At 44.4% G+C, this 22,018-nt stretch overlaps 2 protein-coding genes across 2 annotated transcripts; both read right to left on the bottom strand.

Moving 5' to 3' along the window:
- Positions 1 to 15: 15 nt before the first annotated feature.
- LOC130113486 (tensin-4-like) lies at positions 16 to 19,074 on the bottom strand. Its single transcript, XM_056281103.1, has 13 exons — positions 18,989 to 19,074; positions 17,009 to 17,270; positions 15,078 to 15,414; positions 13,072 to 13,409; positions 12,837 to 12,932; positions 12,439 to 12,567; positions 11,732 to 11,824; positions 9,906 to 9,983; positions 9,694 to 9,756; positions 8,243 to 8,414; positions 1,119 to 1,187; positions 913 to 942; positions 16 to 261 (listed from the first exon to the last, which is right to left on the bottom strand). The coding sequence occupies exons 2-13, from the start codon at positions 17,250 to 17,252 to the stop codon at positions 129 to 131; spliced, it is 1,782 nt and encodes a 593-aa protein (XP_056137078.1). The 5' UTR covers positions 17,253 to 17,270; positions 18,989 to 19,074; the 3' UTR covers positions 16 to 128.
- A 1,273-nt stretch (positions 19,075 to 20,347) lies between these two features.
- Positions 20,348 to 21,690, bottom strand: ccr7 (chemokine (C-C motif) receptor 7). Its single transcript, XM_056280567.1, has one exon. The coding sequence runs from the start codon at positions 21,688 to 21,690 to the stop codon at positions 20,629 to 20,631; it is 1,062 nt and encodes a 353-aa protein (XP_056136542.1). The 3' UTR covers positions 20,348 to 20,628.
- Between the last annotated feature and the right edge of the window lie 328 nt (positions 21,691 to 22,018).

Below are 22,018 nucleotides of genomic sequence, written 5' to 3'. Positions count from 1 at the left end.
CCAGTGTTCCCACTTATCGCTTATGAGACACATCACGTGTGCTGTTTACATGGGTATGTACATCACGGACAGTACACAGGACTGTGCAGTTGGATGCCACGCTTCTCCGCTCTCAGGACCAGCCAGCATTAGGACTTGGATATGGTGCCCTGAATAAAATCAATGGGCTGGTTGCAGGGCTGAAGGGGGTCATATTCTGCGAAAACGTGGCACACGTTCCCCACGCCGGCTTCTGTCCCTTTTGCGACTATCCCAAACAGCCTGTTGAAGGGAAAGGAGATAATTACAACGATATCATAAACAGACAACGCAAAGTTTCTGCAGGGATATATAAGAGTGAAAACCAGCAGGATTTAATATACTGCAGGTTTTTGTGTTACTGATAACAACATCTCATAAAACGTTGACTCGCACACATGTAACTTTATCCCAGATAGCATCCGGATGTGGGCCACTTCAGGCAATGATGTGGCACTGACGGCCTTCTTCTGGCCCTGACAAAATGGATGAGCCTGAAGTGGCCCACATGTATAATAGCAAATATGGCCCAAATATACCAAATCAAATGTGGGCCTTTTTTGGCAAAAGATGCGGTGCTCTCGGCAACATGTCATCTGGATGTGACCCTGAAGTGGCCCGTGTGGTAAATGGTGACTGTGGCCCAAATATCACAAAACAAATATGAGCCACCTTTGGCAAATATGTGGCACATGCAGCATTGCCATGGCTTGGTTCTGGCCCAGATCTGGCAAACAGGAGCGGACCACCCACGTGCCATCATTACACACGGTATGTGGACCGGATGAAGTGTCGGGTGTGGGACGGGTCCGGGCCACAGCAGTTTTGCTATCTGGGATAACTCCATATCTATTTCTCTCTCTGCAGCAATCAATTGAGCAATCAGTTAATTACCTTGCTTCAGCACGGGATCCATTCTGCCACCTATGAGAGATTAAGAAGGTAAGTGCACAGGAGTGACTCTGAAATATTGTATAATAATCAGAGACTCGTGTTATACTGCCCCCCCCCCACCAAAAAAAGTTATAATTAGTCATTTTTGTGGTGATTCTTTATCGCTCTAACGTGACGGCGGCGATGATGATGATGATGATACTCACAGTCGTCCGTCTGGATCTTCACCGCTGTAGCTCAGCAGGTGAGCAGGGTAATGGCGCCTGAAGAAGAGTCTGCGAAGTACAGTTCTTACCATTAAAAGTCTGGTCGAATGCGACAAGCCGACTCACAATATTAAGCCGTTAACCAAACCTTTCTAATTGATGTCAGTTATTGATCAAATTTAAATATTGTAACGTGCATGGATAAGGAGACACGCTGGCCAGCGAGTCTGACCCTTTAGTCTAGCGGTTAGCGATGCCTCCTGCGGTACGGACGATACGGGTTCGCGTCCCGGCCGCGGCACTTCCTGTGGTTGCGTCGTCCCCCGAATTCGTTACAATTGTTACAAGTTTATGGGGCAGCGCGATGCCCCCCCCCCTTTTCTCCCCAATTGTACTTCGCCGGTTACCCCACTTCTACCCCCACGCCCGGCTTCTCACCCGCAGACACGGCCATTTGTGCCTGTAGAGACGCCCGTGACGTCACCAGAGGGTGTACGCGTAGGGTCCGCGCGTACCTCCGATTTTTTTGTGTCCGAGCGGACAAGGGCGCAAACTGGGCATGCGCCGCTAAACAAAAATGGACGCCGACTTTGAAGAGAGACTGTGTGAAGAGGTCCGTCGTTACCCTCATCTATATAATGCGTCATTAAAACGCTACAAAGACAACAAGGAGGAGCTTTCCCCCCCGCCCCTCTCCAATTGTTGCTAAATACAACAAACAAAGCAGCTCTTCTTCTTGCGTGTATGTCGCCATTTTGACCGGAAATACGTAGCACCGCATGTGCGAAACGAGTACACCGAGCGGAGTCCAGCAAGTAGTATAAACGGAAGTAGGACTTGGTGGACGGACGGCTAAGATGGCGCTCTGAGCGGTGACGTTTTCGTGAGCTCTGCCAACCTAATTGTTTTGTTTTTTTAACTAAATACGGTGAACAAGGACTTTATTTGCGCCTATTGGACAATTACTACTCACCCGCAACTTTTGCTGACGCCAACAAAACAAAATGAGCAAACTTGAGAAAAGAATAAACGAACCTAGGAAGTCTACAGCTAACATCAGCCCCGCTAGCAAGCCTGCTAACGTTAGCCAACCCAAGAAGTCAACTTCGACACCTGATAAGCCTGCTGACGGTAAACGTACTTTTCTCGACTCCATGCATGACTATCTCGAAGCGGTACCCGAACCACCACAATTTGCCCTGATGGAAGAAGACTTTCCTTCGCTTCCTCTCACGCCATGTTGCTCTCCTGCCGGTAAGCTAAGAAAAGTTGGGGACGCGGAGACAACTACTGTTCTCTCCCAGCTCACGTCTCTTACTAGCCGGATTAACTCCAGGTCGGATACGCTGGAAAAAATGGTCAGTGGCAACGCCACAGTGATCTCCGAGGTGGAAATGGCGGTTCAAGAGAACACTAAACAAATCACAGCCGTGAAAGAGTCGTTTGATGCTGTATGTGCTGAGAGAAATGATATGAAGGACAGAGTTGTCAACGTTGAATCACAGCTTGAAAAATACAAGGCGTACGCTGAAACACAGGAGAAGCGGATCTCTCACCTGGAGGGGGCGCTATTCACGCCGTTGGAATTTGAAACTATACGGCTTGGCCGAGAAGGAGAAGCAAGACTTGCGGCAAGAGGTTATCCAGGTGTGCCAGTCTGTTTTACCGGAGGCGAAGGATAAACTACCAGACGTCGTGGATACGGTGCACCGCCTCGGTCCTAAGAAACCCAGCAACAACTAACCCAGAGGCGTCATCATGCAGTTCACATCCAGGGTCCACCGTGATGCTGTCTGGCGGGCCGCAAAGAAGTCAGCCTTCCTGAAGGACAACAACTTAAAGCTGGCAGAGGATCTCTCAGCTGATGACCGCGACCGGAGAAACCGCCTCTGGCCCGCCGTGGATAAAGCACGCAGGGGAAATAAGTTGGCGTTTTTCGTCGGGGGACGCGCGTTCGTGAATGGGAAAGAAATATTTCCACCTCAGTGACGTTTTCTGAGGCAGCACAAGGTACAAACTGAAGTAATACACGGTTCAACTGCCTTCTATTCATCTCTTACATTGACTGCTCTTTCTTCTTGTTACTTGATATTAGGTGTAATTGCACTCAAAAGCTAACCAGGTTTAAGCTGCCATATATTTCTCAGTTATTTATCATTTGAATATGCGCTTTATTTTAAGCACTCATGCATACATTGAGTATTGTGTGAGTTGAACAGCAGCTATTTTTGTTGGACTATTTAAAACGAGTGAGAGATTTCACTTTTTGCCTTCAAAACTCACACACTCACATGAGGTGAGCTATATGTTACTTTGGCTGTATTTTATTATAAATACGTTTTGTTATGGCTCAAGTTCACTGGTCCTTCATCCAGGGTTTACAGTTCTCACCTTCAACAGTACTCTCTTAAGTGACCACAAGTTCTCAATTTAACCACTTCCTCACTTATTTGGTCTAAGCTTTCACTTATTTGTCCTTTTTTCTTTTTTTCTTTCCTTGCTCTATCCTTATGTCGTTGTCTATTATCTCTTTAAATGCGAGAGGTTTAAGAAGCAATGTGAAACGTAAAGCCATATTTTTATATTGTAAGCAGTTTGGCACAGATTTTTGCTTTATACAAGAGTCCCACTCAATTGAGCAAGACAAGTGTTTCTGGAGGTCGCAGTGGGGAAATGATTTGTGGTTGTCCCATGGTACAGAGCGTTCTGCTGGTGTTTGTATACTGAAAAACAGATTGAATGGAAAAATCTTAATCTCTGACTGTGATAAAGACGGTCATTATATTATTCTGATACTTGAGGTTGCACACTCTATCTATATTTTAGTCAATGTGTATGGATTTAACAGTCAAACAGAGAATAGTCTTTATTTTGACAGGTTGGAAGAGCGTTTACTGCACTGGCTGTCCAAATATCCAGGTTCTTTTATAATCTTTAGTGGAGACTTTAATGTTGTATTTGATAATTGCATGGATAGGTGGCCTTCTAGGAGTTTAGACTTCTCTAACTCACATGTAAAGTTGTTTGCACAAAGATTTGATTTATTAGATTCATGGAGGGTTTCTCATCCAGCTCAAAGAGCATACACATGGTGCAATAAGACACAAACCAGTCACTCACGGATTGATTATTGGCTTATTTCAAAAGACTTGAAAAAAGTTAAAACTGACATTTTTCCTACGCCGCTTTCAGATCACAAAACAATTCACTTAAATATCTCTTTGTCATCGTCTTCTGATGCTAAAGCGTCATATTGGAAGCTTAACAATACTATCCTTGAGCATAAGGAAGTAGTTACTGAAGTTCATAGTTTAATAAGGCTTCACTGGAGCAAAGCTCGGGCTGAAAATATGTTTTGTAACAACTGGGAGCTTTTGAAATATGAACTTGGCAAATTTTTTTCGTAAATATAGCATTTGTTTGGCAAAGAAAAGAAGGGCTGACGAGAATGAAACAATACATAAGATTACATCTTTAACATCCAAACCAAAAGAGGCTCTCAACGACTATGATAAGGCAGAACTAAATTGACTTGCAGCATAGGTTGGATGAGATTTATAAGCGCAAAGCTGAAGGAGCATTTGTTAGGTCTCGCAAAAAGTGGCTTGAAGAAGGAGAGAGCAAAACTCTGCATATTTTTTCAGACTCGAGAAACACCAATCCAGCATTAACTCTATTCTACAACTAAATATTAATGGGACAATTTCTAATGATAAGAATACCATAGCAAAGTATTGTGCTGATTTTTATAGTAAACTATACTCTTCCAGTTATTGCCCTCAAGCTGCTTCTGATTTTTTTAACTCCATAGATAATATTACTCAGCTGAGTGAGGCTGACAGTGAACTCTGTGATAGGTCAATTTCTCTGAATGAGGTCGCAGATGCTATAAAGTGTCTAAAAGTTAATAAGTCTCCTGGTACAGATGGCCTTACTGCTGAACTTTATAAGCAGTTGTCTGACAGCTTAGCCCCATTTCTTGTGGAAGTCTTTAAGGAAAGTACTGATAGGGGTGCGCTCCCTCCCACTTTATCTCAAGGCCTAATCACCCTGATTCCCAAACCTAGAAAGGACCCCTTATTCTTAGATAATTGGCGACCAATTTCCTTATTGAACAACGATTACAAGATACTAGCGCTGATTCTTGCAAATAGAGTAAAACCTGTTTTAGATACTGTTATTGATGAGTGTCAGTCCGGGTTTATGCAGAATCGTCATATTTCAAATAACATAAGACTAATCTTAGATATAATAGACTACCCAGAATTTGTGCAGGATGAGAGTTTTATTCTTCTTTTGGATTTTTATAAGGCCTTTGACTCCTTAGAACATGATTTTATTATTACTGCTTTGAAGAAATTTGGTTTTGGTCAATCCTCTTGCAGTGCAGTTCATACTTTATATTTCAATAGTAATAGTTCCATAAAACGTGTTAGTGGTACTTCCCCAAGATTTTCTTTGAAACGTGGAGTGAGGCAGGGGTGCCCCCTTTCAGTGTATCTGTTTCTTCTTTCTGTACAACTCCTTAATTTACATATTAAACTCAGTTCATTAAAGGGTATGGTCGTAGCTGACAGAGAAATACTTATAAGTCAACTGGCAGATGACATGGCTCTCTTTCTCAGAGATGCCTCGCAAGTTTTTGTCGCTATCAACAGTATCCAGTCCTTCTCGAAAGCCTCTGGACTTTTCCTTAATCTTAATAAATGTGAACTTTTGCCTGTTAAAAAAAAAATAGTATAAACGGAAGTACTAAACTCTGGAGTATATCCAGGCCCTCAGCATCAGTGAGTTGGCTGGTTAGCTAGCAGCTTGTAATGGCTTGCTACGGCGGAACGGCGGAACGGGAGGGAAGAAAGAGCAGAGGTGGAGAGGAGGAAGGAGCATGCGGGTGGTCGCAGGGCATGGCCGGAGAGCTTGGCGTGAGGCGTAGAGTCGCTTGAGGGGGTCGGCGATGAAGGACGGCTGCGACGCGGACACGACGCCCCCGTCGGCGTTTCGAAGCCGTTTCTTCTTCCGCCGGATGTGGGACACGGGTCGAGGCTCCGGATGTAAACAAACATGGCAGCGCCCATTACCCAGAGTAGCTGTCGCTGCAGTGAAAACGCCCAAGTACTTCGGTAAAACAGACTAGGAGGCGTTTCATGCCCGAGTTGAGCCATTAGCGCAAGCAGGGGGGTGATAGACTGACTGCGCTAATCAGCACTCTCAATAGTACAGGGTCGCTATAATAACTTGGGTTTATTATCAGAATGCTTATAGGCCATGTAGGCAGTGGCGCCCCCAAGGGGTGGCCAGGGGTGGCCACGGCCACCCTGATACTATCCCTGCCCCCCCGTTAGCCCCCCCAGCCACGAGTTGCATATAAAGAATATGCTTCTATCTGATATTTTACGTTAGGTGCTGTTCATTTAAATCAATAATGTATATTTTTCTTAACTCTCATATTGACAGTTTTCCACTAGCCTATACAGTATACTGCAACAGCATCATAGAATTCTCAAAATTCAGTCATGGCTTTTGGTTTTGGTGTGCCACCCCAAGATTTTCAGTGGCCGCATTTGGCCACCCCTATGAAACATTTCTGGGGGCGCTACTGCATGTAGGTTTGCACATACATGGAATTTGAATCCGGTTTCGCGTTGTTATTCTGTGTACTTAACACAGAATAACAACACGACAATCTTCAGATATATACTTAAGGTTTGACTATATGCAGGCGAAATAAGAGGCGATAAAGTGCAGTGGTGCAGAGAACACACCAGAGGTGCCGAGATAAGTGTTAGCAGGTTACTTTCATATATGCCCGAGGTAGATGGACATGACAGAGCATACCAGTATACGTACTGTAAACTACTAATAAGACACGTTAGCCCCTGACGGTCTGACCCTTTAGCCGAGCGGTTAGTGACGTCGCCTTGTGGTGCAGTACACCCCGTATCGAATCTCGCACCGGGCAAGAAAATAACCGGTTACATTGGTGGCAGCGGTGGGATCCGGAAGTGTGCAGATCCTCAGAAGTCTCTTTGGAGCGCGGGAATAACAAAGCGCGAGGGCGCGCTTCCGGGGAGGGTGACGACTGTAAACTACTAATAAGACACGTTAGTCCCCAGCTAACGGGTCTGACCCTTTAGCCGAGCGGTTAGTGACGTCGCCTTGTGGTGCAGTACACCCCGTATCGAATCCCGCACCCGGCAAGAAAATAACCGGTTACAGTACAATCTACAGTATAGTATACTGTATTTATTAGGGCTGTGTATTGGCGAGAATCTGCTGATACGATACAGCGGTTACGATTAAATATATCGAGATATATCGCGATACTGCAAGAAAGGCGATATATTGCGATTTCACAGGCCCGTCTTCTTTGTGCTTGTGCTACTTCCTGTCTCAGTTCACGTTGTTGGGTTGGAGTGGAAGAGTTAAATGGCTGAAGATAGATTACAGCACTGTTATCTAGCGGTCGTGGGCATTACACGCAGCACAAAATGTTTGTCACAAACCTTTACGTGCAAACAATTAAAAATCGGTATAGCTGTTTGAGAATCGATACGGTATCGCAACCGATAATATCGTGATACTTGAGTGTACCGATATTTTCTTACACCCCCTAGTATTTATACTGTAGCGAATTCGGGGGACAACGCAACCACAGGAGCTGCCGCGGCCGGGAAGCGAACCCGTATCGCCCGCACCGCAGGAGACATCGCTAACCGCTAGACAAAAAACGAAAAAGACGGAATGGCCGTTCGTTGGGTCGTCAACACACGTCGGGGACTCGGGTCTCATCTCAGAGCTCCGGTTTTTCCCGACCTGAGTACTGGTGACGTCACAGCAAGAAAAAGCGGAGCAAAAAATTTTTTTTTGCACGTTTGCTGAGGAAATAACGAGATATACTACTTCTATAAAGAAAGAAGGTCGAATCAATTCACATGGATCCCAAGTTTATGAAATGATTCAACCTTCTTTGAGCTAGTATATATTTTGCTTCTTTTCCCCGTGACTTTGGGAAGTCGGATATTTCCAACTCGAAATGTCTGCGTTACAAATAAATAAAAGGCCAAGTTCCTAGTTGTTTAGTGCGCAGCAAGAATGAGAAGCTCTCAAAGGTAAAAAGGTCTTACTTCCTGTTGATGTCTGTCATTGTAACCCCTTTCACGGAAACCTTGAGGTTAACTACGGTGGGTGTAATGGCACCCACTTCCTTCTCAAGGGTGGAGGAGACTGCCCTTTTAACAGCACATGGTCCCGTCAACATCTCAGTGGGGACAGCATTCAGGTACAAGAAATTGCAAGCTATAAAAAAAAAGGGCGTATATTACGTTGGGTGGTGCACAACTTGCAACTGTAAAACCATGAATGACAATTACAAATAGTTTCTAAGCTAACATAGGCCAGGTATGTCAGCCCAAGAGCATAACTATGACGCCTATTTGTCAGGTTTGGTTTACATACTCTTGGCCTGACGTACCTGACCTATGTTTTAGCCAAGCAAAACTAAGAATGAATTGAGAGAATTTGTAGTATTAGCTTTGCAATTAGACAACTGTGCTCATGGACTTAACCTGCATGAGCTAACTTGTCTTATTGTTTGTTATTACCATTCACCCTCATCTGAAAACACCTTGCACTCAACAGCCAACTGCAAGATAGTTTGTTCATCATACTCGGCTAATGAATTAACATTAGATAACAGAAGTTATTATGATTTGCAGATAAGTTGCAGTTTGTCAAGTTACAGTTATATAAGTTACAGAAGATAGTTACCGGTTACAGTTCTTACAAGTTATGGAAGCCACAGAAGTCATGCTTTTTCTCGATAAAACTGCTCAGAGAGAATAAGGAAATGGTATAGCTGAATCTCAACCATGTCACTTCACCTCACAGCTTTTATTATCCCTTCATGGGAAACGTGTTTGCGGCATACATCCACATTTAAAAGTCATTAAAAGAAAACAAACGAAATGCATAAAAATGCAGTAATAATTCAGCATAATGTAAGGAAACTGATGGCAACAGACAGCAAGTGCAAACAAGTGTGCAACTTGTAGCCTTGAGCAACTATTAGCACGAACCTGAATGGAGTATGGTGCAGACTGAGCAAGGTAATTGCATGAGGTGTAAAAGTTTTACATCTGTTTCTCTTTAACCTAGGAAGTATAAACCTTCATCCTAAAGGCAGCAACTGAGATTGCTCATTTGGAGTATGGTTTAGACTGTTTGCCATTCACCTGACCTTTCAGAGCACCTGCTGCTCAAAAGTAACGGTAAGATGGCGCTGTTCACCAAACATCTTGCTAGCCAGTTTCACATTTTGCAACCTTTGTTTGTTCTGTGCAGGTAAAATTCCGAACCAAGCAGCTGTTGAGAGGGTGAGTACCGATTCATTAAAAGACCTGTGAATCATTCCCATCATTTTCCTGTCCACATTAAAAGCATTCAAAGTTCACAGGAAGTGCAGTCTCTGATGGCCCTTTTTACAAGCTGACTCAGTGTTGGCACCAAAGTTTAGTTCATCTATAATGATACGTCAGTACTCGCAGCTTATAGGTCTGTTGTAAACTTTTATTCTTACCAGTTTTACTCTTGTCCTCTGAAGTTGTCCTGTCATTTGTTCCTTCCTCTCCTGTGTTCACATCTGTGAGGGCAATTACATTAGTCAGGTCACAGAGACCACAGTGATAAACATAGTAAGACACAGGTCTACACACACACACATGTACTCTCTCACACGCTCTCTCACAGAGAGGAAAGGAGAGCTTGTTTGCAAAAAAAAAAAAGGCCTACCGTCACACTTGAGCAGTAATTTGCAGGGTAGAGCATAAGCAGAAATGGTGTGTTGGTAGACCAGGGCGGACAGACTACCTGTGAATTTGACAAAATCCGTTGGGTTAAGCACGTTATTTCATTGCAGGGAGATGTCTTGTCGATTGCTGTTGGGCAGATTTGAATCTTTTTTTGCATTTTGACACAGCTGAATATAAATGTGAAACCAACATAGTCTTTTTTGCCTGTTCGAACACTTCACATGTATTCTTACAATGTCAGTTATGCACAGTTTTCTTCCACCACAGACTGGTATGACTGGTATATCCCACTACAGCTTTTCACTGTTTTAGAAGCCAACAGCATGTTTGGAATAAGATCCTTTCGCTGGTTCATCTCTGTGTGGTAGAGGCTGGTGGAGTTGATGCTTGCTAGACAGATGCTTTCAAAATTTACCAAAATCTGTCTGGTGGCTGGTCTAAAGTTACCTGCCTGTACGGAAAGGGGCACATATTCAATTCTTGGACTTTATGTCACATGACTGCAGTACAGTGCTTCACCAGAGAATTTCTGTAGATCGAGAATGAGGAGGAAAACCCAGTTCTGACAACCGAGGTTAACCCTGGCCCAGTTCGAGGAACAGCTTCAGTAGGTGTTTAGAAGGGGCTTTTATTTTATTATTTAGCCTATTATAATTTGGGTAAGGGCTTTATTCTGAAGTGTATTTACATCCTGGAGTCTTGGGGTGGCACCACAGCTAAATTAATGTGAAGGAAATGCCAGACTTTCTTGGAATAACACTCCAGGTGAGTTGGAAGTTGGAGCTTATCTGTTGTTTGGTGTACACAGTGTGTCTTGAATCTCACATGTTCCAACAGGCTCTGATAAGAAAGGGGTGAACCGGTATGAGGTCAGAAGAATAATGGCTGTCTGTGTGTGGGAGCACACCCTGTGAGATCATGCTTTTGAGAGAAACACGAAACAATAAAATGCTATTGTTGTCCTCCCACATCACAGGAGGCCAGACATGACTGACTAAATGTCTGGCAGCTTTGTAGACTTCACCAAGACCAGGATGTGTGCTCACATGAGTTGTGAGTTTGATAAAGTATAACTAAAGGTGTGATTAAGCCCTTGCTGTAATCGTATACTTAACCAGAGGGTACGTGATTGTATTGGGAAAATTACAGATAATGGTTTTGTTTTGTGCACTAGGCTAAGCATATTGGGAGATCCTAAGGGGTGTCCTATTTTTTTGGAGGCAGATAATACTAAGGAGTGGAAGGCACCAGGAGCTTCTTTCTGTTAAGGAATGGTTCCCAGAACTGGGTGAAGTAGCTGCTTAAGAGTAGGTATTGTATAGACTGGATAACAAAATTATGTGTCAAAATAGAGAAAATATGTTTTATATCTATAATACATAGAGAAGCTGTACTACTCTCACAAATGATTTTGCTGATTCAATACTGTTTATTTGGGGGGGGGTTCCCCCCTTTTTCTCCCCAATTGTATCTGGCCAATTGCACCACTCTTCCGAGCCATCCCGGTCGCCACTACACCCCCTCTACCAATCCGGGGAGGGCTGGGACCATCACACTATTCCCCCCAGTCCCCCCCCCCCCCGAACAGGTGCCCCAACTGACCAGAGGAGGCGCTAGTGCAGCAACCAGGACACATACCCACATCTGGCTTCCCACCCGCATTGTGTCTGTAGGGACGCCCGACCAAGCCGGAGGTAACACAAGGATTCGAACCGGCGATCCCCGTGTTGGTAGGCAACGGAATAGACCGCCACGCCACCTGGACGCCCCAAACCAATAAAATATTAATCATAAAAAAATACTTACCAAAGTACGGCTCTATGGAGGAGCCTTTGATGCGGACCCCCTTGGCTGACGATTCAATAAGAAAGTGCCTGACTATCTCTGAACTGCTATTCCCTGTAACAAAAAACAAAACAAAAAATGCCTCAAATCAGGAAATGGAGTTTGGCCTGTGACGTTAGTTTAAATGTAGGATTTGCCTTGAAAAATTACAATAAACGTTGTTGGTTGGTAGCAACTCTCACACAAAACATCAACATTTAGCCTTAGCGGTGGTCGTTCGGAAGATGCTTTTCACCACTATTCTGATCCTGCACACTGACGGGGCCTCAGTTGTCTGCGATATGTATGCATTTTGCTATCTACGGTGAAAAAAATGAATGTGAAGATATGCATCAACATTGTTTTGATTGCACACTATTTTTCTTCTTCAGCCATTCACACTACACAGCCAACTTGTGGTTTAAAAAAATTTTCAGCGTGATCTACTGCCATGCCACAGATGCCTAGATGCCCACAGACAAGCCCGTTCAAGTCGGCAGAGCTGGGTATGTAGCTCTCAAGTTAAAGCAAGTCTTTCAGAGATTAAGACAGCAGGACTGTGCCACATCAAGTTCATGTCTGAAAATGTGGTATTTGCGTGGTAGTTGTGGTAACCAGTGTGTACATCTGTTCTGACGCAGCTGTTCATAATATGTCTCCAAACTGGTACCGAGCTGTGTATTATTTACCTGGTTGGCTTGTAGGAGAGTGGGTCGGTACCTGATCCACCTTCATAGCCAGTCCGAAGCTGCCCCGGAAGGATGTGCTGTCTCTCACCACAAAGGTTCCTGGCTCTTTGTCCCTCACCAGGGCTTCAGCTGGGTTGAATTAAGCATAAGATTTCAGAGAAAGTTGCATATTAATCACAGCGAGTAAACCTGTTCTTCAACCTAGTCCTGGTGTTTTCAGTCTTTTACACAAAATAACACTAGCCAGTGGAAAATTGGAAGTTTTTTTATTATTCTGATGTAAGGGCTAAATTTTAACATGCTAGTTTCAGTTTTATTTACAGCTTTGGTATAGCTGTTTGCTGATATGGTGTTGTCATAGATTAGATGTTTGGAATGTGACGTTATGAGGGCCACACCTTCTGCCCGGTTGATATGTGGGCGGAACCACAACTTGGAGGTGTCCATGACAAACTTCATTGACGGCTGACTGCCATGGAAATGAGCTTGTAAACCTAAACCAACAAGCAGTGTGAAAAGAGGTCAGTCACATAAACGGCAGTTAAGTGCAATGTCTCCTTACTAGTTGCAGGAACGAATGAAATAAGCATTTTGGAAACCGTCAACTGTCATTAACAGAGAATCGAGACTCACTGTGAGGGGGTTTGGAGTTGGACGTGAGTACGGTGTGCACTAAGGGCATCTCTGGTTGCGGAGACAGGTGGCTAAGCTGTGGTCCTGGTGTCCCATTGATGAGCACCAGGGGGATATCTGTCAAGGACCCGGACAGTGATGCAGGGCTACTGTGTGTTGTTCCCTTGTTCTGAAGATCCCGGAAATGCTCAAGGGGCAAGGGCTTTGTTGATGAGGGCTTTTCTGGACTTTCCCCGCCAAGTGAAGGCCTTGTTTTGAAGCCCTCTGTGAAGGAGCCTGAAGTGCGAGTAATGAGGCACTCTGAGCCGTCGTGGTCCTCACTGGCCAAAGAAAGGCAGCTGTGCAAGGCAGAAGGGAATATGTTATAGTAATCAATAGCAGTTTAAAATACCATTTGCCCATTGTTGTCTTCATCAGGAATCGGGAACCCTTTGTCGTTTCACTTCGTGCACTTGCGTACAAGAAATGAAACGACATGCCGTTTCCCCCAGCCCACAGCAGTACAACACAACGACAAAAACACATCCAGAAACTACGAGAACACACATATCCAAGCTAACGCATATATCGCATCACTGTGCAAGGGATGAAAGCCAGCCAGGATGGATGTTGGAACCGCCGGTCTGCATGGGCTAGCAGTTAGCTTAGCCTGCCCCGCTTCCGCGTCCTGTCAGACCGCCCTCGGCGTTTCCTCCTCGGGCGCAGCTCCGGGCCAAATGCATTTATAATAAAGTACTACTACTACTACAATAATAAATAAAGAAGGCATTTATACATGTTTTTCTCCTATCACTTGGACCGTTAAAGAGAATGTGAAATCAAACCTGACATTTTTACCTTGTCAGGTAATTTCCCCAGTCATGTACAGCTTGGAAATACGGCACATTACCGAAGCAGGATATGCTCGGAACCCTGATTCATGTTGTCTTGAAATTGGATTAACATTAATTTGTGTCATCGTCAGCTAAAAACTGTTTTTCTCAGCCTCTTTCACAACCTATTTGATGAATCAATTGAAAAAGATCACTGGAAAGAATGACTTTGTGACGTATATGGCAAGAAACTCATGAAAACAGGAGCTGTTGCCAGATGTGTGTTTCTGCCAGTGAGCCCGCTACTAAAATGTTAAAGGTCAAGAGCAAAGAGTTCACTGGATGCAGTTAATATCTTTGCTATCACCAACTAAATCACAGATGTGATCGTTTATTCTCGGGTTGATTTTAGTCATCGGCATTATCATCCCCATCATCACTTTCAGTTGTGCTGAATTTGTCCCATTATGACTGGCCTTTGAATATGTCAGCATTTGTACAGTTCTGTGAGAGTCACCCAGTGAAATCATGAGCTCACGGCAAAATAATTGGGCTTATGCAACATCATATTTATCAATCTGTTCATTTTGGGCCATACTGTTACTGAAAAACAACAGGGACACAATAAGTATTTGACAGGCTATTAAGTGGAATCCAAGAAAGTTGAATCGGTTCATCTGGACACAACGTTTAGTGGGACAAACGTTTCATCACTCATCATCTCATCCATCCATCCATCCATTATTCGAACCGCTTATCCTGCTCCCAGGGTCACGGGGATGCTGGAGCCTATCCCAGCAGTCACTGGGCAGCAGGCGGGGAGACACCCTGGACAGGCCGCCAGACCATCACACAGGGCCCACACACACACACACCTAGGGACAATTTAGTATGGCTGATTCACCTGACCTACATGTCTTTGGACTGTGGGAGGAAACCGGAGCCCCTGGAGGAAACCCACACAGACACGAGGAGAACATGCAATCTCCACACAGACGACCCCCAAGGTTGGGCTACCCCGGGGCTCGAACCCAGGACCTTCTTGCCGTGAGGCAACCGCGCTAACCACTGCGCCACCGTGCCGGCCCAGGCAGCTGAACTCTAAACTTGCTGGCTACTTATATGCTGCACACCCAAGATATATCCCTTCAAAGAGTCTTAAAAAAGCTTTAATTATTTGTTGGTGAGTTCTACCTGCCAAGGGTATAGCTGGTGTCTGAGCCCGGTGACGTGGAGAGGAGTGAGGTGCCACTGTTTCTGTTGGAGTAGGACATACGCAGAGATCCTTGGGAGGAGAATATCTCATTCTTCTGGGGGAGATTTTGCCGATGTACACTACCACACGGCAACGGGGGCCGGGAGGAGGAAGGCGAGCTGGAGAAGACGACGGAGCCATGGGGGCTGCAGCTTGGCCCGGCATATGTGGGAATGGGAATACTGTGTGATGGGGAAGGGCTGATAGAGATGCAAGGAGAGCACCCTCTGGGGACCAGCACGCAGTTAGTGACGTCGTCGTCTGGGGAGGAGTCATCTGACGAGGGAGGAAGGGGGAAATGTCAGAAGATTGAAACGATGTGTGATTGAAATGACTGGGCTGTTGTCTAGTCACTTTGAGAGGAAGTGAAACCTCCACATCTTATGAGCGACATTGGTCTTTCACATGCTGGGAAGTTTGGTATATGTGCAAGAAACCACCCGGCCATTTGTGTGAGAAAATGAAATGAGCTGACTTTTATTTCGACATCAGGAAATAGAATCATAAAGACCCACGCCATGTCCTGGCTCTGTGTTAGTAACATGGGCTTGGCCTCAGTATGTAAACACACCGACTATAGAACATCTGATAAATCTCTTCATGTGCTTACTTATTTTGAATCCCAGCCAGAGCTGTTCCTTCCCACCCAAGTGCCTCAAATGCAATGTTGCTATTTCTGCAATCGCACAACTTCACCTGGAGAAGTGTCAACTCGCCCAACTGATCTGTTGCTGTTCTTGTGGCCATGTGTTTGTATCGACAGCTATTACTGAATGAATTTATGCCTTGAGGACAACAAAATGTAGCCTCTCGTAGGTGCATTAGCCAGAGGTTTGACTTGGGAAAATTGCAACATGTGTTACAAAATCATGACTAGTACTGACGCCGAGATTAGGTAATCGTCCAGAGGTTGACGTAAATACTGTGTGCCGTGGAAAATAACATTTTGGTCTATTGCACATCCACGTCTCGTCAGTTTGAGAAATGATGACCAGTTTAATTGCCTCAAAATGTCTCCTGCATCACAAAATTTGTTCTCTTTTTGCTGCTAATCTAAACACTTGTCTGCTGTATGACGTGTGATACATGGTGACGTACACAGAGCATTGTCTGATTGTGTAAGTGGTTTTACTGCAGATAAATGTTGCCACGTTGATTTACCCTGAACCAAAATTCAACCTAGAGATTTCTCAGCACAGGCTGTAGAATATACTGCATAGGCATAATGGAGTCCATTGACTCATTGTGCACACTGGCTGTTCAGAGCAGCAGTGATTGTCTAATCATGGTGGCCAACTTCGTGGTGAACTCTTGTCTGGCTGAGCTCTAGAGGCTCAGGGCGTGGTACTTAGCCTGGGCAGTAATCCCAGAGCAGCCAGAGTGGTGTAATTATCCCTTGCTGTAAAAGTAAACCAATGCGATATAATGGGTGAATTTTCCAAAGCCTCGGGCTACAAGCACAGTTCGTTCTGACTGGGTCGATAGAGGTTTTATTTTACTATTAGCCACACCTGTGGAGATTTAAATGTTGAAGTTGATCAGCCCCCGTTTCGGTCTTTTGGCCTATTTTAGAAGCAAAGGTGATTTAGAATGTAATTTTATCCAGAAAATGGTTATGAATTAAATACACGTTTAAACTTTGTTGTCCCATATGATGTAGCCATGAAAGGTTTGAATAGAGCCATGCCACATGGGGACAGCTGTAGGGCATAGTACCTCAAAGTGCAATGAGTGCAAGTCTAGCTTGGTCAAGAGAAGGGGTACAATCGCCTGGCCCTGCTACTTTTAAGGCCTCGCTCGTCCCACTGAGCTACACGGGGTCAATGAAACCAGTACAACGATTAAATGGGTGTTCCCCGCCTCACTGTACCTGTATGTGGGCTGAGGCTTGGAGGACTTTTGTTGACCTGAATGGGCTCAAATGTCGGATCCAGTTCCAGGATGAGTTGATTTAAGTTATCCAGGGAGATGTCGAGGTCGGGGTCATCGCTGGGCTCGGTGGGACAGGTGCTTTGTTCCACCGTCCGCTGAGTAGAATCCAGGTGGATGCTTTGACCTACTCTCAGAACATGACTGGGTATCATGCGAGACATGGTTTCAGCTCTAGGCATCATGTTTGGAGAGGTTGCAGTCTGCTGGGAAGACCAGACAGACGGACGCAATCATGTGATAAACTGGAGAGAGATCGGTTTCATTTACACTGCAAAAAAAGACAACCTCATCAAGGTATTTCATTTGAAGTCTCATGATGCTAATTTCAAGAGGTTGCCAGTAAAATTTACTCACCCGATTGGCAGATAGTGTTGGCTTGTTTCAAGAAAGCGTATTTGTTTCATAATTACAAGACTTGCTATAAAGAATTTGTATCCAACAGGGGAAAAAATTTAAAACAAGAAGCTTGATTTAATCATCAATTTTTAGTGTAAACACCTTGAAACAAGCCCTATTATCATGAAACAAGTGCACTTTCTTGAAGCATACATAATGTCAGCGGGGTAAAAAAAAAATGCAAGCAATATTATGAAACCAGATGAAATGAAATAAAATATGCTTGTTTTTTTTGTTTTGTTTTTTAGTGCAGCCTTACATCAGTTGGATAAATATGCCTCATTTTCCCTGTGGATAAAGAGGCATATGGTGCCATTTTAGTGTCATTTAAAGCATGAGCATCTGAGAAAGCAAAACTAAAATGGCGCCACTTTAGTTTTGCTTTCTCAGATGCTCATGTATTCATGAAACACGTAAGATCTTTAGTTTGGATGTATTTTTCAGTATAATAATTTATATATATATATATATATGTAATTGAAAATGCAGACTGAAACTTCTCCCATGGCTTTCAGCCACAAAGCGACAAGTTTGGGGAGCACAGTTGCTCGGACATCTTAATTGGCACTGACCATAGATTTTTGGAAATTATGAAGTCAGTTGTAAGTTGTTCGATGAGGTTGTCTCTATAGACTGTCGTTTAAATAAAACGTAATAAAATAAATAATGGACTGAAATAGATTAAATTAAATAAATAATAGAATAAATACATAGAATAAAAGAATATAGTTAAATAAAAAGACTAGAAATAGAAACTCAGTCTGGAGCCACGTCACAGGGTGCTGTAGTATATGGCTGCTGGTGGCCTTACTGGGCCTGGTTGTTGCTCTGATGTCATTCTCGCCAGCAGAGCACATCAGGCTCTTCCACGTGTAGGGATTAGGACACAGGCTGTGCACATGGCCCCGTCCGTCCCAGTCATGCCAGAGGAGCGGCAGACCGTGGGAGGACCAGCCAACACACCCAGGCCCAAACTCCTCCGCTCAGGATAGGTGTGCCTCTCCGTGAGTCACACCTAGCCCGGTGGTTACCATGGCGACGCCTGTGTTTTCCTACAACATGGCCCTCGCTGTACACTGGCGTTTGCAGGGGAAACGTTTGTGTGAGTCGATGGGCTCCTGACAACATTCAGTTTTTCGCTCTAGAACACTTGGAAGCTTGAAAAGCGGTGCGTGTATTCAAGAATAAATGTATGTGAAGAAGTACAGTAAGCACTGCTGCCTCGGACCGAATCCACATTACTTTCATGCAGCCTGCTTATGACTCGACAACGATTCATTACCATTGTAAGCAACATTTTGCGCATGTTTTGATATTTTAGGGAAGGTAGTTTTGTGGTGAAAAGGCACACGTAGCTAGAGAGTGTAATCATCTCACATTTTTTTAACTCTAGGCTCCTGCAGACTCTCGTTCAAACATAAAATACAACTCATACCAACATGACAGAACTATATCGCTCTTAATGCCTCATATGGTAGATAAAATAGCTCTGGTTAAGATAAGGTGTGAAAGATGTCCTTACCTTGTTTCGTTCTGGTCCTGGTCCTGTTTTCGTGTAAGTCCTGCAGCGTTCACTTGTTCTAGTCTGACATTTCACGTGCTGAATGCTTTTATTATAGAGCCCAGCCCGTCCAACGTCCAGCCAATCAGCAGCAAGCCTCACATATCCCTATAGGCTTCTATCATTCTGACTTTCCCTGATGATGTCATCTCTGCTCGTTTGTGGCTGGAATGGTGTCATCTTTTTTTTTCAGCAGTAGTAATGGATGACATTGGCATCATGAAGGCATCGAATGAGTCACTTGTTCAAACCTGATTAAAACGCTCTGAACATTTGAATGGGATAATTTGTGACATGAATAAAACACATAACCGCAATACTCGACTGTAGTTTCTTATATAGTATCTAACACAGAAGTATGTGTTTGTGTTTTTGTCATTGGTTGCTTAAACTCAAAATTTTATCTGTTTGCTCACTGATTTCATTAGGTCCGTGTAAGCAAACCCTCCCTTTTTAATCTAAGGGTCCTTCAATAGCGATCCCATCAAATGTTTAGACAGAATACATGCATTACAGTTGTCTGGGACTTTTCGACAATCCCTTTGTAGTTATTTTGTCCTTCAAACCCCAATTTTATCCATCCATCCATCCATTATCCAAACCACTTATCCTGCTTTCAGGGTCGCGAAGATGCTGGAGCGTATGCCAGCAGTCATTAGGCGGCAGGTGGGGAGACGCCCTGGACAGGCCGCCAGGCCATCACAGGGCCCACACACACACACACACATTCACACCTAGGGACAATTTAGTACGGCCGATTCACCTGACCTACATGTCTTTGGACTGTGGGAGGAAACCGGAGAATCCGGAGGAAACCCACGCAGACACGGGGAGAACATGCAAACTCCACACAGAGCACGACCCGGGACGATCCACCAAGGTTGGACTACCCCGGGGCTCGAACCCAGGACCATCTTGCTATGAGGCGACCCCACTAACCACTGCGCCACCACGCCGCCCACCCCAATTTTATGTTTGGATCAATATCAATGTTGTTTTCTGTGTTCATAATTTGCCTCATCTGGGCTGAATTAATCATGGAGCTGGGACAGAATGGCAAACATCACGTTCAAAACAGTACAAATGACAGAGGGATACAAGTGATGGATTTCTATAGGCCGGAGATATGAATGCGACAACTCATTGGCTGATGAACAAAGTTTAATCTTAAATATGAATGCAAGACAAGATCAAACAACACAACTGGACTGTAGAGACTTAAAAAATGTACTTTATAGCATTCACCATTTTACACCATAAAGAAAATAGCAATATAGCGAGTGAACTGCTTGAAATACAAAACAGCTAAGCAGAATTGTGTTTCCTCAGCTAGCACCAACACCCAAGGACAGCTTAATATTGTTGATATTTCTGAATGGGAGGATTCACGCCACATCATTATTTCCATTACTGTATGTACATGTCAGATGCTGGAGAATTGTATTTATTGTATTTAAGTATATAAGTTTGTGCCACTGACTGACATTTTCTGTGGGTTGTTGACTTACCATAATGTTCCACACTCCTTTTTGTGGTTGAGAGTCGGGAATAAGGTATTATCCACTGGGAAACACTAGGTAGAGAGGTCTCACTGGTAGTTCTTACGGAGAAAACGTGGTGGTGGTGTCGGTATCAGTGGCTGCAGAGCTCCTTCGGCCAAAAGTGTACAAGAAGAACCTCTCCTGGCTCATGCAGCCAAAGTCATCAAGTAGCTTGAGCAAGTCATTGCGAAACTTCACCCCAATAAAAGCGTACACAAATGGGTTTAGGCAGCACCTCAGGAAGGCCAAACACTGAGTGATGTCAGAGGCGTAGATGAGGGTTCTGTCATAGGCGCAGTTGGTGCTGTTACCGCTGGCTGTGTCCAGCGTGGTCAAAAACAGGACAACATTGTAAGGCACTTGGAATAATAAGAAGGCAGCCACCACAACAAGGATGACTCTAATAGCCTTGTTCCGCTCAAAGCTGCGGGACAGGCACAGGGTCTCCACAATGGCACTGTAACAGAAGCCCATGATCACCAGTGGCACAGCGAAACCCAAGACGATCTGGCTTGTCTGGATGCTGATCCGCCTCGGATCAGAGCTGTTGGAGTACGGCGTACAAGTGTTGTTTTTGACGGTGGAGTATATCATCTCTGGTACAGAGAACAGCAGTGCTATGAGCCAAATCATGACTGATGAGACCTTGCTGTACCATACTGTTTTGGAGCGGTAGCGATGAGTTGAGATGGCCTTGGTGATGGAGAAATACCGGTCCACGCTGATGCAGGAGAGGAGGAGCATGCTGCTATAGAAGCTAACCTTGTAGATGGTGTGCATGGCCTTGCACATAAACAGCCCCAGCAACCATTCTTTCATGGAGTTGGCTGCCCAAAAGGGGAGTGACAGAGCAAAGAGCAGGTCAGCAAATGACAGGTTGAGCAAGTAGATATCGGTCATGGTCATCAGACGCTTGAAGCTGAAAAACGTTATGATAACCAGAAGGTTCCCTGCCAGTCCCAGGAAGCAGATGATGGAATAAAACATAGGAATGAACCAGGAGCGAAACTGGCGATTGGGCTCTTTTACACACGGTTGTGTGTATTGATCATAATCTATACTAGAATCAAAAAAATCGCTGTAGTTCTCCGTGGAGGTGACATTTTCCTGTGATGAGCACATCTGGAATCAGAGATAGTGAGACTTAAAATCAAAGTAATTAGGAAAATAGTAAGAAAGCAAAATAAGATTTGTTTTGTAAACCCACCCACCCCCTCTTAGAGATGTGTTTCTATACCATTTTTACCACCTGCTAAGAGGAAGCGGTGTGTTTAAATGGGGATGTACGGTTAGCAACATGTTTTATGGTGTCGGGCCTGTGTAGCGGTGAGACCAGTGATGTTTATGCTTTGAGAAAATGGGTTGCGCACCCGTGTTTTTGTAAAAACAAAGAAGATTAATCATTTTATCCTTACCTCAAAATGCAAGATCCATATCATCAGAACAGGCA

This window comes from Lampris incognitus, chromosome 5, assembly GCF_029633865.1.
Source record: "Lampris incognitus isolate fLamInc1 chromosome 5, fLamInc1.hap2, whole genome shotgun sequence".
Taxonomy (NCBI): domain Eukaryota; kingdom Metazoa; phylum Chordata; class Actinopteri; order Lampriformes; family Lampridae; genus Lampris; species Lampris incognitus.
This window is presented reverse-complemented; position numbering and strand designations above follow the sequence as displayed.

Bases quoted from the DNA above. Each gene is read 5' to 3' on its own strand.
- LOC130113486 (XM_056281103.1), bottom strand. From the start codon at position 17,252: ATGATGCCTAGAGCTGAAACCATGTCTCGCATGATACCCAGTCATGTT. The intron at 11,825-12,438 runs GTAAATAATACA...TTTTTGTTACAG, and splicing joins CTCTCCTACAAGCCAACCAG to GGAATAGCAGTTCAGAGATA. The intron at 9,984-11,731 runs GTAAGTATTTTT...TCAAATTCACAG, and splicing joins CTCCATAGAGCCGTACTTTG to GTAGTCTGTCCGCCCTGGTC.
- ccr7 (XM_056280567.1), bottom strand. From the start codon at position 21,690: ATGTGCTCATCACAGGAAAATGTCACCTCCACGGAGAACTACAGCGAT.